The sequence below is a fragment of the Callospermophilus lateralis genome, chromosome 18 (assembly GCF_048772815.1).
Source record: "Callospermophilus lateralis isolate mCalLat2 chromosome 18, mCalLat2.hap1, whole genome shotgun sequence".
NCBI lineage: Eukaryota > Metazoa > Chordata > Mammalia > Rodentia > Sciuridae > Callospermophilus > Callospermophilus lateralis.
This window is the reverse complement of record NC_135322.1, coordinates 51,080,240-51,091,682: the sequence shown is the minus strand read 5'-3', so window position 1 is coordinate 51,091,682 and position 11,443 is coordinate 51,080,240. Positions and strand designations below refer to the sequence as shown.

Below are 11,443 nucleotides of genomic sequence, written 5' to 3'. Positions count from 1 at the left end.
CTCTATTCATCCGTTTAAACTTTTGCTCACACATGTTATGCTTTGCTCTAAACTGTAGTTCTAGATAGAAAACTGTTGAAACACATTGCTCCAGATAGGAGCAAGAGGTATCACCTGGTAACATGTCATGAATTAAAAACAAAAACCAAAAAAAAAAACTTCCAGCCAACCTTTTTCAGTATATTTAGATGGTTGTAAATGGATTTTATCCAATATTTCATCCCCAAGAAGCAAGAACTGAAACATGATGGCCTAAGGAATGGGTAAAAATCCGATGAAGTAGTAGATTCTATCACCATGGAGTAGGTCTGTTAAACCACTTAATTTTTGAGGCAAAAGAAAAAATTCTTCCATGAGCCAAACATGGGAGTTCTATGGGAGTTCTATTACAGCATATTTATTTTAGCCTTAAAATTGGCTGAAATGTAACCTAGGTTAATGATTAGCCTAGTGGTTATCAGAATTACTTGGATCCACAGGGCTTCAAGCAGTTCACCTGCAGGAGTCTACAGAAAGCAGCATGTCCCCTTTACTCCTTGGGGCTTGGCTACTGATTCTGAATCTAGTGATATCTGCTAGGAGCCAGAAGACAGAATCCTTAAGAGGCTCTGGGGACCAACCGCTCTTCCACAGAGCTGATCGACATGACTTTGCTATTATGATCCCTCCAGGAAGCACAGAATGCTTTTGGCAATTTGCCCACCAGACTGGATACTTCTATTTCAGTTATGAGGTACTTGGGTTTCTCTGGCCATACTGGGGACTATTTTTTCCTTTTGTAAAATGAGTCAGGTTTAGATCAAACCAAATTCTAGCTGTCTATTATGCTGTGATCCCCACCTGTTGAAACAGACCTGTAGTTAGAGGGAAACTCTTGGTGAGAGCTGGAGAATAATTGCCAATGGTAGCTCAAACATATGGCTTGGCTTCTCAAACTGGGGCTGCAGAAGTGTGCTCAAAGCCATGGAACAAATTCCTGGAGAGGCAACCATTGCATTGATTTGGATTTGGGGATGAGAGGAGTAAGGATACATTTTTAAAAATTGATATAGGAGGGCTAGGGTTGTGGCTCAGTGGCAGAGCACTCGCCTAGCATGTGGGAGGCCGTGGGTTCGATCCTCAGCACCACATAAAAATAAAGGTATTGTGTCCATCTACAATAAAAAATATTTTTTAAAAAAGTAGATACAGAGTCCCCAGCATGTGAAAATCAATAAAACATGAATATAGTACAAAGCTGGATGAAAACACATGAAACTTGCAGACTGACCCAGAAGTTTAAAAGAAAGCTGCTCTACTGAATGGGGTTGGGGGAGCAACATCTGCTATACTAGAAACCTTTAGAGGAAATTTTGGCAGATTGGAGAATCGCTGGTTCAATCTATTTCTTTTAGCAAGGTAAATGTGTTCAAGTTACTTCTTTAGAAGTACTTTTGCCCATATTGTGATCTTACACCACATTGTTCAAGGATAATGAACAGTCAGTATTAAAGTTAGAGGCTGTTCTTTTCTTCTTTCCTTCCCACCTCCCTCCCTCATTTCTTCCTTCCTCTGGGATTGAACCCAGTGGTGATCTACCACTGAGTTATATCCCCAGCCTTTCTTTTCTTCCTTCCTTTATTTATTTATTTATTGGATGATGGTGGGGATTGAACCCTGGGGTGCTTAACCACTGAGTCATATCCCAGCCCTTTAAAAAAAAAAATATATATATATATATACATACATATATGTATGTATTTAATTCTGAGACAGGTTCTTCTAAGTTGCTCAGGGGCCATGAAGTTGCTGAGGTGACCTTGAACTTGCAATCCTCCTGCCTTGGCCTCCATAATCACTGAGATTACAAGCAGGAACAACTTCAAGGATCTTATTTTTTTATCCCATACTGGAGATTGAACTCAGAGGCCCCCTACCACTAAGCCAAGCCCCAAACTTTTGTTATTTTGAGACAGGGTCTTGCTCAATTGCCCAGGTTGGGCCAATCTTTGGATTCTCCTGCCTCACCTGAGTAGCTCGGATCTCAAGTGTGCAACACTGTGCCTGGAGAGGCTGTTCCTTTCCTTTGTTCTTTATCTTAGAAAGCTGTTAACTTTTTAATATAGTAATAGATAATGTTGCTCTTACCCCACTGTAACTAAAAATTAAGTTAACTTTTCAGAGTTTTTTCTTATCTTTGAATTTATATCAGAACAATAGCTACTACAGCTTGGACTTATCAAGATCCAGTTTGGGGACAGGTGTCCATGGAGTGCCCACTGTAGGCATGGGCTGCCAAGCAGCAAATGCCCAAATCTGGGATACCACCAGGGAGCTCAGCAATCAAGCAAGTTCAGCCAAGAACTCTACAGGCAGAATTGTACATATCAACTGCTCCATCCCAGCTGTGTGGCTGGAAACATGTCTGACATTGTAGATTGTTCAGAAGTGGCTCCTCACAACACCATTACTGTGACAACCAAAAAGCTCAATTCCAAATTCACCAGAAGGGGGACTGGGTGGCCAGTACCATGCCAGACTGAGAACTACTGTGCTGATAATTATGGGATGTCAATTTTACCACCTAGCTGGCTTCTTGGTGATGTAGCAGGGTCTTTCTTCCCTCCTTAATGTCTTGGCAGGTTCAGCGAATACTCGGGATGGCACATAACCGGCATGTTGCTGCCACTGCACATACTCCACAGGGTTTCCTCATAGGCACCTCCCAGGATGTTCGGGGCCAGATTAATTTTTTTGTCCAAGAGACAGGTCTGTTTTCATCCCCACAGCTATTATAGTAATCAGAGGTTTCTATGAAAGTGAGGAAATAATGAGGAAGTACATAGAGATGGTAAAATGGTAGGAAGAAAATTTAGCCATCACCACCAAAACCAGTTTCTTGGAGACCTCTGACATCTAAGACTGTCCACTGGCATTCCAATGGCAATTTGGGAGCAGGGTCTCAAGGTGAACATTATAACCACTGGGTATGAAGCTCAATATCTACCCCCAACCCCTGTACTAGGGATTGAACCCAGGGCCTCTCATGCTAGGCAAGTACTCTACCACTGAACAACACTCTCAGCCATAAATTGCCCAGGCTGGCTTGTAACTTAGATCCTCCTGCCTCAATCTCCTAAGTAGCTGGATTACAGGTGCCTGCCACTGTACTCAGTGGAAGCTCAATTTTCTCATTTCTCTAAATGATCAAATTATTAGAAAGTAAGAAACAAGTTACAATACAGATTTCCATTTAACAAATTTATCATGGGGACACATTTCTTTCCAGTCATCAGAATATTTCAGTCATTTAAAAGTAGATTCAGAAAAAAAGAAAATGCATGGTCATGTGAGATATCCACACTCCACTTCTCCAAAGCACTTCTCCAGCCAGAAAGTTCCTACAGCCATATCAAGCTTATTCCACTTTGGACAACACCAGGCAATCTTAGTAACTAAACAAGTATACTAAAAAACAAAGACAGATTTTCCCAACAGAGGCATCACTGTGTACCACATGTGTAGGATACTCATTCTGTACTGAAGGATGTTTAGCATCTTTGCCCCCTACATGACAATAGCGCCTCCCAAACATTTTGCCTTTCAAAATTGCCATGCTTTTATAATTTTACCCTGACCCACGATGCACACAGAGGTGACCCAGGTCAAAAGAACTCTAATAGAAACACCATCAGTCATTGAACAGACCACGGGGCAGGCAACACTCCAATAGGGTAGTGTTTTTCATTCACAAAGCATCAATTTTTTTCCCCCTAGTTTGAAGTTCAAGGTGGTGTCCCAGCTCTAATGGCATACAAGAAACAGGCAAACACCATACTCTTTAATTTCAACAGTCAAGCAGGGTTATCTTAAAAAGATGGGAATTACAGGTTAGGAGAAAGGGAAAACATTGTTATCTATCCAGTATAGAACTGAAGTTACTAATATTTAGTAAATATAATTATTGGTAATATTTAGTAAGACTAGAGCAGTGTCCTCCATGTTAAAAAATTGGATCGGGTACTTCCTAAGTAAAACGAATGCGATGCAGTAGCAATTTAAAAAGGGGAAAGGTATCTCCAGGAAAACCTTAAGATAGGGTGGGAGACCAAAGACTTGGTAACAATCTAGGAATTCCTACAGGTTATTATCAGCTCTGTCTAAAAAATCAGCAAAATCACTTTGGTTCTGTGCAAGTGTACGTCAACTTTGGAGTCTTCTATGAAGGGCCAGAGATGGACCACAAACAGATTCAAAGAAAACAACTGAACGACACCCTGGATGCAATTCAGGTAATGTTTTCTGTGAGAGAGAGACATCCATAGGAACTGATTTTAAATTTGGAGGAAGGATTAAAGAGTAGAAACCAAACAAGCAAGAGGATCTGAATCCTTTCAACAGATTTTTAAGACTTGGACTCTTTTAATTTTTTTTTGAGAGAGAGAGAGAGAGAGAGAGAATTTTTTAATATTTATTTTTTAGTTTTCAGCGGACACAACATCTTTGTATGTGGTGCTGAGGATTGAACCCAGGCCGCACACATGCCAGGCGAGCGCGCTACCGCTTGAGCCACATCCCCAGCCCCTGGACTCTTTTTAAAAATATATTTTTTTAGTTGTAGATGGACACAATACCCTTATTTTATTTATTTTTATGTGGTGCTGAGGATTGAACCCAGTGTCTCACACATGTGAGGCAAGTGCTCCACCACTGAGCCACAACCCCAGTCTAATTTATTCCATGGGCTTCCAAACTAAGACTCACAAACCAAATAGGGCCTACTACCTGTATGTATGTATATACACACACAAACTGAGAAATAATCCATATACATTTCACTGGATTTTAGTATATTCACAAGATTGTACAACCATCTCTAGCATCTAATCCAGAATAATTTCATCACCCCCCAAAGAAATTGTACCCGTTATTTAGTCTCCATTCCCCCATAATCTCCTCAGCTCTGGCAACCACTATTCTATTGTTTCTATAGATTTACCCTATCCTGTAAATTTCACATACATGGAATCATATATGGGACCCTTTGTGATTGGTTTCTTCCTCTCATCATGTTTTCAAGGTTTATCCATGTGGCACATATTAGCACTTTATACCTTTTTATGGCTGAATAATATTCTCTTGTGTGAACATACATTTTATTATCCACTTAGCAGCTGAGCAAACTTTGAGTTGTTTCCACCCTTTGGCTACCACGTTGCCATGAATATGTGCCTCCAAGAATTGCTTCTACCTTGTCTACCTAAAAGTAGAACTGTTGGTTACATTGTAACCGAAATGTTCCCATTAGCTGTGTATGAGGGTGATTTTGACACATCCTGACACTTATTTTATAGTCATACTGTAGGTATGAAGTGGTATCTTGTGGTGTGAGTTACATTCTCTAATAATTAATGTTACACATATTTTCAAGCGTTTATTGACCATGTGTATGTTTGGTACTAGGGATTGAATCCAGAAATGCTTTACCACTGAGCTATATCCCCAGCCTTCTTATGTTTTGAGAGGTTCTTGCCAAGTTGCTTAGGGACTAAGTTACCAAGGCAGGCCTTAAAATTGTGACCCTCCTGCTTCAGTCTCCCAAATCGCTGGGAGTGCAAGAGTGCACTACTGTGCCTGACTTTGACAGGGTTTCATTAAATTGCCTAGGCTGACTTTGAATTTGTGACCCACTTTTTTCAGCTTCTTGAGTTGCTGGGATTACACATGCTTGGCTGCATATATTCTTTAAAAATACTTTGCTCTTATTTATTTTTGGTACCAGGGATTCCCTTTATTATATTTTATTAGAAACAGGATCTCATCGAGTTGTTTGGGACCTTGCTAAATTGCTGAGGCTGGGTTTGAACTTGATCCTCCTGCCTAAGCCTCCTGAGCTGCTGGAATTACAGGTGTGCACTACCACGCTCAGCTTCCTTTGGCCATTTTAAAATTGGATTTTTGAGTTGGGGGTTTGATTCAGTTGTAGAAAACTTGCCAAGTATTCACAGTTCCAGCACCTCCACTCCTGCCAGTAATTCTTTTTATTTTTTGTGGTACTGGGGATTGAACCTAGGTGCACTCTATCACTAAGTCACACCTCCCCGTCCTTTTTATTTTGAAATAAGATTTTGCTAAATTGGCAAGGCTGGCCTCAAACTTGAGATCCTCCTTTGTCAAGTTTCCCAAGTCACTGGAATAATAGGCATGTGCCACTATGCCCAGCTTATTGTGTTTATATTGTAGAGTTGTAAGATTTACTTACATAACCTGGACAGGAGTCCATATCAGATATATGATTTGCAGATATTTTCTCTCATTCTGTGGGATTTTCATTTTCATTCTTTGTTTTCCTTGTTGTTCTGGAGACTGAATCCAGGGTCTTGTGCACACTAGTCTTGTGACCTACCACTGAGCTGCATCCCAGCCCTTTCTTAAATTTTGAGACAGGGCTCACTAAGCTAAGCTGCTCAGGCTGGCCACAAACTTGTGATCCTCCCATCTCAGCCTTCCAAGTAGTCAGGATTATAGGCATGTGCCACAGTGCCCAGTTTTTCTTTCCTGATAGTCTCCTTGGTGCACAAAAGCTTAGTTTTGTAAGTGAAAGTTTTATTTTTATTTATTTTTGTGGTACTGGGGACTGAACACTATTGTAAATGGAAGTTTTATTTGAAGTCATGCTTATTTGACAAATACAAGTATCTATGGACTGCTTTTGTGCTGCAGTGGCAGAATTTGTAGTTGTAAGAGATGAGATGGTCAGTAAAACCCAAAATATTTATTGTCTGTCCCTCAGAGTCTGCAGGCAGAAGAAATTACCAAAAGTGTAATGGAAGGCTTAATACATGCTTAAATCTAGAGATCTTCTGGAAAGAGTTTTCTACTTAAAGCACTGAAGCTATTTCATCATTAAAAAAACAAAACAAAAAAAATTTTTTTTGGTTGGGATGTAGCTCAGTGGCAGAGCTTTTGTCTACTACATATAAGGCCCTGGGTTTTAACCCCAGCACTGCACAATGTTTGTTTGTGTGTGTATGTGTGTTGGGGATTGAACCTAGGTCCTTGCGCATGCCAGGCAAGCACTATACCACCAACCCACATCCCCAGTTCCCACAATATTTAAAAAAAAAAAAAAAAAAAAAAAAAAAAGCCACTCTACCACACTGTTGTATAGTCCACTTTTCATATACAGCAAAACTTTCTTTTTTCTTTCTTTTTGGTACTAGGAATTAAACCTAGGGCCACTCTATTGGAGTCATAATCTTACCCTGCACCATCCTTCCTTTTTTAGTCAGGGTCTCACTTGGTTGCCTTTAATTTAAATTTGTGATCCTTGATTCTCTAGTCCCAACCTCCCAAGTGACTGGGATTACAAGAGTGTGCCACCACACCCAGTTTCAAAATTAGCATTTATCAACTATAATAGTTTTACAGAGTTGGAGTTTTAGCTTAGCAGTACAGCGTTTGCCTAGAATGCGCTGGTTTGAGCCCCAGCATAGCCAAATAAATACTATATCTTAAAATCATATGGAAATTACTTAACTTTAAGATAGGTTAGTGCTGCTGAGCACTCATGAGGATAGGTGGGGAATGGATCCCTTTCTTTATTTTTTCCTCCTATAGGAGAGTACACGAAAGGTGCACAACAATGTCTTCCACATGTGGCGATTCTACACCTTGGCACGAATGAGGAAAATGGCTGACTTTTTCCTTGTCCAGTCAAACTACACCTATGTGAACTGGTGGTCAGCAGTTCAGAGCCTTGTTATTGTTCTTTCTGGGATTTTGCAGCTCTATTTCTTGAAGCGTCTCTTCAGTGTTCCAACAACTACTGACACAAAGAAGCCAAAATGCTAAGCTGACTACAGCATCCTGGCTTTTTTTTTTACTGGGGCAGCAGCTTTTTCAAAACTTTGGTCAAATCACCTTTGTAAAATTATTGGGGGGAAAAAATCAATTTAATATTTTAATCTATTACCCTTATCAAAAAAGCAAAATGGCAATAAAATAATAAAAGTACAAATGTTCAGAGTTTAACTATTTCTAAGATATGAATTAAATGCCAAGATTAAAAAACTTTTCATCATAAAACAGTCCATTAGCCTTCAGTGATTCTACTTAGAGGTTAATAGAAAACCCTGGAAGGGAGAAGAGTAGAAAACAACGGGACAAAAGCAAATTTGCTTGCAGAGATTAACAGGAGTTGGTAGAGTGCTTTTTGTAGTTTAAAGTATTTTATTTTTAGAGATGTTTCCTTTGGAATTAAAAGTTTTATATTCATTTAAGAAATTGTTTTGTTTTACAGTACACGTGGTTTTTAAAACTTTTGGCTCTGAAATGTTCTCCTTTATAAAATATTTTAATTCTACAAGAGATTTTGGGGAAGTATGAGGATGAAGGAGCTAAATTATTTCAGGGTTTGTAATTAGTGCTTTTTTGTCCAGTCTAGTCAGGTTGATAAGAGAAATGTTTTATAAAATCAAAGAAATGAACAAAATTATAAACTGGGATCATCACATCCAAGAAAAAGAAGATAAAAAAGAAAAAAGTAAAAATATAATCAAATTATACTCATAAGACCACATGCTTACTTAGTAAAAGAAATATATAATACAAAAATAACTCCTCTACCATTTTCTCCAACACCCATTATTTGCCACGCACTGTGCCTTATGCTTTACAATCATGATTCCTAATCCAAAAAACATTCTTAGACTGATGGCTAAAGTTTTTTTTTTTTTTAACAGAAGGAAATGAAGCTTACGGAAGCTCAACAACTTATTCATAGCCGTATAGCTGACAAGTGGCAGAAGTAGGATTTGAATCCAAGTTTTTCTTCCATACCATATAGCACTTACTGTATAGAAAAGCAGTGACTAAATTGCACTTATTATTTAAGCCAAATTCATACCTAAAACCTCAGACATGGCCAACTATTATATAGCAATATCTTTTGAGAATTAATAAATAACAAAGAAAATCCATTGTGTTCTTACCATGAGTCTGGAAAACAGTGTTATCACAGATAACAATAATACTATATTCTTGCCCTCAGTTCCAATAATTTAGAAGCTATTACTCAGAACAAGAAGCCCCCTGATTCAAATATAAAAGTATTCTATTTAGTTACAAATACAAATGATCTAAAACCCAACTTCTGAGTCACTTCTGTATAGTAAGAATCAGCCTGCACCTGTCAGTGATAATGAGAATATTAAACTAAGAAGTCCCTGTAGAGGTCACAGTGCTGACAAAATTCAACATGATGGCGGCGTCTGCATAGACACAGGAAACAAAGCTAGGCCCTTCCACACAGATGTTAAGTTCTTGCGATGACTTCATTTTAAGTCAATGTCTCTTCATGTCGTACATATTCCCCAATGTCTGCTTGATGAAATACCACAATCGCCATGGGGTCTACTTTTCTGCAGTCTTGTGTAGACTTTGCTGCTACCCCAAAACCCTGGGATTCAAAAGAAGAGACACTAATTCACTCAAGTCATTCAATAAGCCCATGTTGAGGGCTGAAAATAATGAGAAAAAACACAATTCTTGTCCTAGAGGAATTCAAAAGGTGCTTAGAAATTAGTTTCTCAGGAGCACAAATTGAAAATACATCCTTCTTGAATAAAAAGACACTTGGCTTTTGTAATAGCTACCATCTTTACTTACCAAAGGGATGTCTGCCATGGAGTATACCACCACTCCCTGGTACTGAGAAGTGTTTTCAGTAATTCGACCCAGACCAGATTTCAACACATGGTTTCCATAGAGGAAGGACTGCTCTGCTCCAGGCTTTATCCATACTTTATACTGTAAGATAGAATTAGAATGCAAAAGAGGAAAAAAAAAAATAGTAACAGTTATATCCCTGTGGATAAGTCAGCTGCTGTTTTGTGATTATTTCTTTTTCTTTTTTTAAAATATTTTGCTTTTTAGTTGTAGTTGGACACAATATCTTTATTTTATTTTTATGTGGTGCTGAGGATAGAACCCAGGGCCTCCCACGTGCTAGGCAAGCACTCTACCACTGAGCCACAACTCCAGCCCCTGTGATTATTTCTGAAAACAATTTTGGGGGCTGGGATTGTGGCTCAGCGGTAGAACGCTGGCCTAGCACTAGCCGGACCCGGGTTCGATCCTCAGCACCACATAAAAATAAAGGCATTGTGTTGTGTCCATCTACACCTAAAAAATAAATATAAAAAAAAAAATTTAAAGAAAAAATAAAAAAAGAATTTTTGGGAAGAGGTAGGTGCATTTTTCCCCTCAAATTGTTCATCCACTGAACAGAGCTGCCAAAAAGTTTTCTCAACTCTACAAGCAATTTTTCCCATAGATAGTTTAACAGTTCTTTTTCTGAATCCCAGTACCCTCCTCATCACAGCCATTTATCTGGTTTCTGATCTTGAACTGGATCTGCACAGGCATTTCTACTTTGCTGGAGATTACTATACTATGCAGCTGCATGGCCACGCAGCAAGACTTTAAAAAGTCTCCTTGTGCTGGCACTGGGCCAGGTACTCTCAGGTACTCCACAGGAAAACAGCTGCCCAATGATTTGTGTTCTTTCTTTTCTTTTTTTTTTTTTGGTACCGGGGACTGAACCCAGGAGTGCTTTGAGCTGTTGCTTTTTTTTTTTTTTCCTTTTGTTTTGAGACAGGATCTCACTAAATTGCAGAGGCTGCCTCGAAACAGGCATCCTACTGGCTCAGCTTCCTGAGTTGCTGGGATTATAGCGTGTCACCATTCTAAAGTGCCCCTTATCTTTGATCTCCTTCCCAATGACAAAATGGAAAGCATCCCACAAACCTTGGCATAGGGTGCAAGGTAATCCAGGGCTGTAATGTGCAAACGGAACTTGTGGGTCTTAGTGAATTTTCCAAAGCAGGTCCCCAGCGATACTAGCTTGTCCCCGGAGATATTGGCGGCCAGTTTCAAAATCTTCTCACTAATGGGATAAGCAGGAGAAAGGTTTCGAGTTAGGGAGGCTGAGGAGACGCAAGCCTCCACTTTATCCACACTGCCCGCCCAGCAACGCCTCACCTCACGTAGTACACCCGGTCGTTGTGCAGCCTGAAACAGTAGGTGCCATCGGGCCTGTCGACCAGCAGCTGAAGATTCTCCCCGATGCTGAGGGTAAAAAGAGGACTGGAGGCCACGCCCGAACGGATTCACCCAGTACCGCGTCCCCACTCCACCCAGGGTCCACCGCGAACACACTCCCTCGTCCGCCCCACGTGCTCCTACTATTTGGCTATCTTCTCAAACATTACACGGGTCTCCTCCTCAGTTAAAGGCCGCATTTTCCCGCTGGGTTGAAACACCGGACCCTCGTGCCTCCGCTGCCAGGAACGGAAGTCGGGTTCCGGCGGCTCCCTGGCAACCCCAAAGCCTGCCTCTCTAGCCCCGTCCTGCACTAGTGCCCCCTAACGTGGAGGACCGCAGAGGAAAGAAAATCCTCCAG

General features: G+C 40.2%; 2 protein-coding genes across 2 annotated transcripts; one reads left to right on the top strand and one right to left on the bottom strand.

Annotated features, from left to right (window-relative positions):
- The first annotated feature begins 520 nt into the window (after positions 1-520).
- Positions 521-7,972, top strand: Tmed6 (transmembrane p24 trafficking protein 6). The gene is made up of 4 exons (XM_076838146.1): positions 521-733; positions 2,622-2,748; positions 4,123-4,271; positions 7,600-7,972. The coding sequence occupies exons 1-4, from the start codon at positions 521-523 to the stop codon at positions 7,831-7,833; spliced, it is 723 nt and encodes a 240-aa protein (XP_076694261.1). The 3' UTR covers positions 7,834-7,972.
- Positions 7,712-11,382, bottom strand: Nip7 (nucleolar pre-rRNA processing protein NIP7). The gene is made up of 5 exons (XM_076838148.1): positions 11,227-11,382; positions 11,023-11,109; positions 10,789-10,927; positions 9,649-9,789; positions 7,712-9,439 (listed from the first exon to the last, which is right to left on the bottom strand). The coding sequence occupies exons 1-5, from the start codon at positions 11,280-11,282 to the stop codon at positions 9,320-9,322; spliced, it is 543 nt and encodes a 180-aa protein (XP_076694263.1). The 5' UTR covers positions 11,283-11,382; the 3' UTR covers positions 7,712-9,319.
- Positions 11,383-11,443: the final 61 nt, after the last annotated feature.

Coding starts and splice junctions, on each gene's coding strand:
- Tmed6 (XM_076838146.1), top strand. CDS start 521: ATGTCCCCTTTACTCCTTGGGGCTTGGCTACTGATTCTGAATCTAGTG. Junction 2,749..4,122: donor TTTTTTTGTCCAAGAGACAG/GTCTGTTTTCAT, acceptor GAATTCCTACAG/GTTATTATCAGCTCTGTCTA. Junction 4,272..7,599: donor ACACCCTGGATGCAATTCAG/GTAATGTTTTCT, acceptor TTCCTCCTATAG/GAGAGTACACGAAAGGTGCA.
- Nip7 (XM_076838148.1), bottom strand. CDS start 11,282: ATGCGGCCTTTAACTGAGGAGGAGACCCGTGTAATGTTTGAGAAGATA. Junction 11,110..11,226: donor TTTGAGAAGATAGCCAAATA/GTAGGAGCACGT, acceptor TTTTACCCTCAG/CATCGGGGAGAATCTTCAGC. Junction 9,440..9,648: donor CCATGGCAGACATCCCTTTG/GTAAGTAAAGAT, acceptor TTTGAATCCCAG/GGTTTTGGGGTAGCAGCAAA.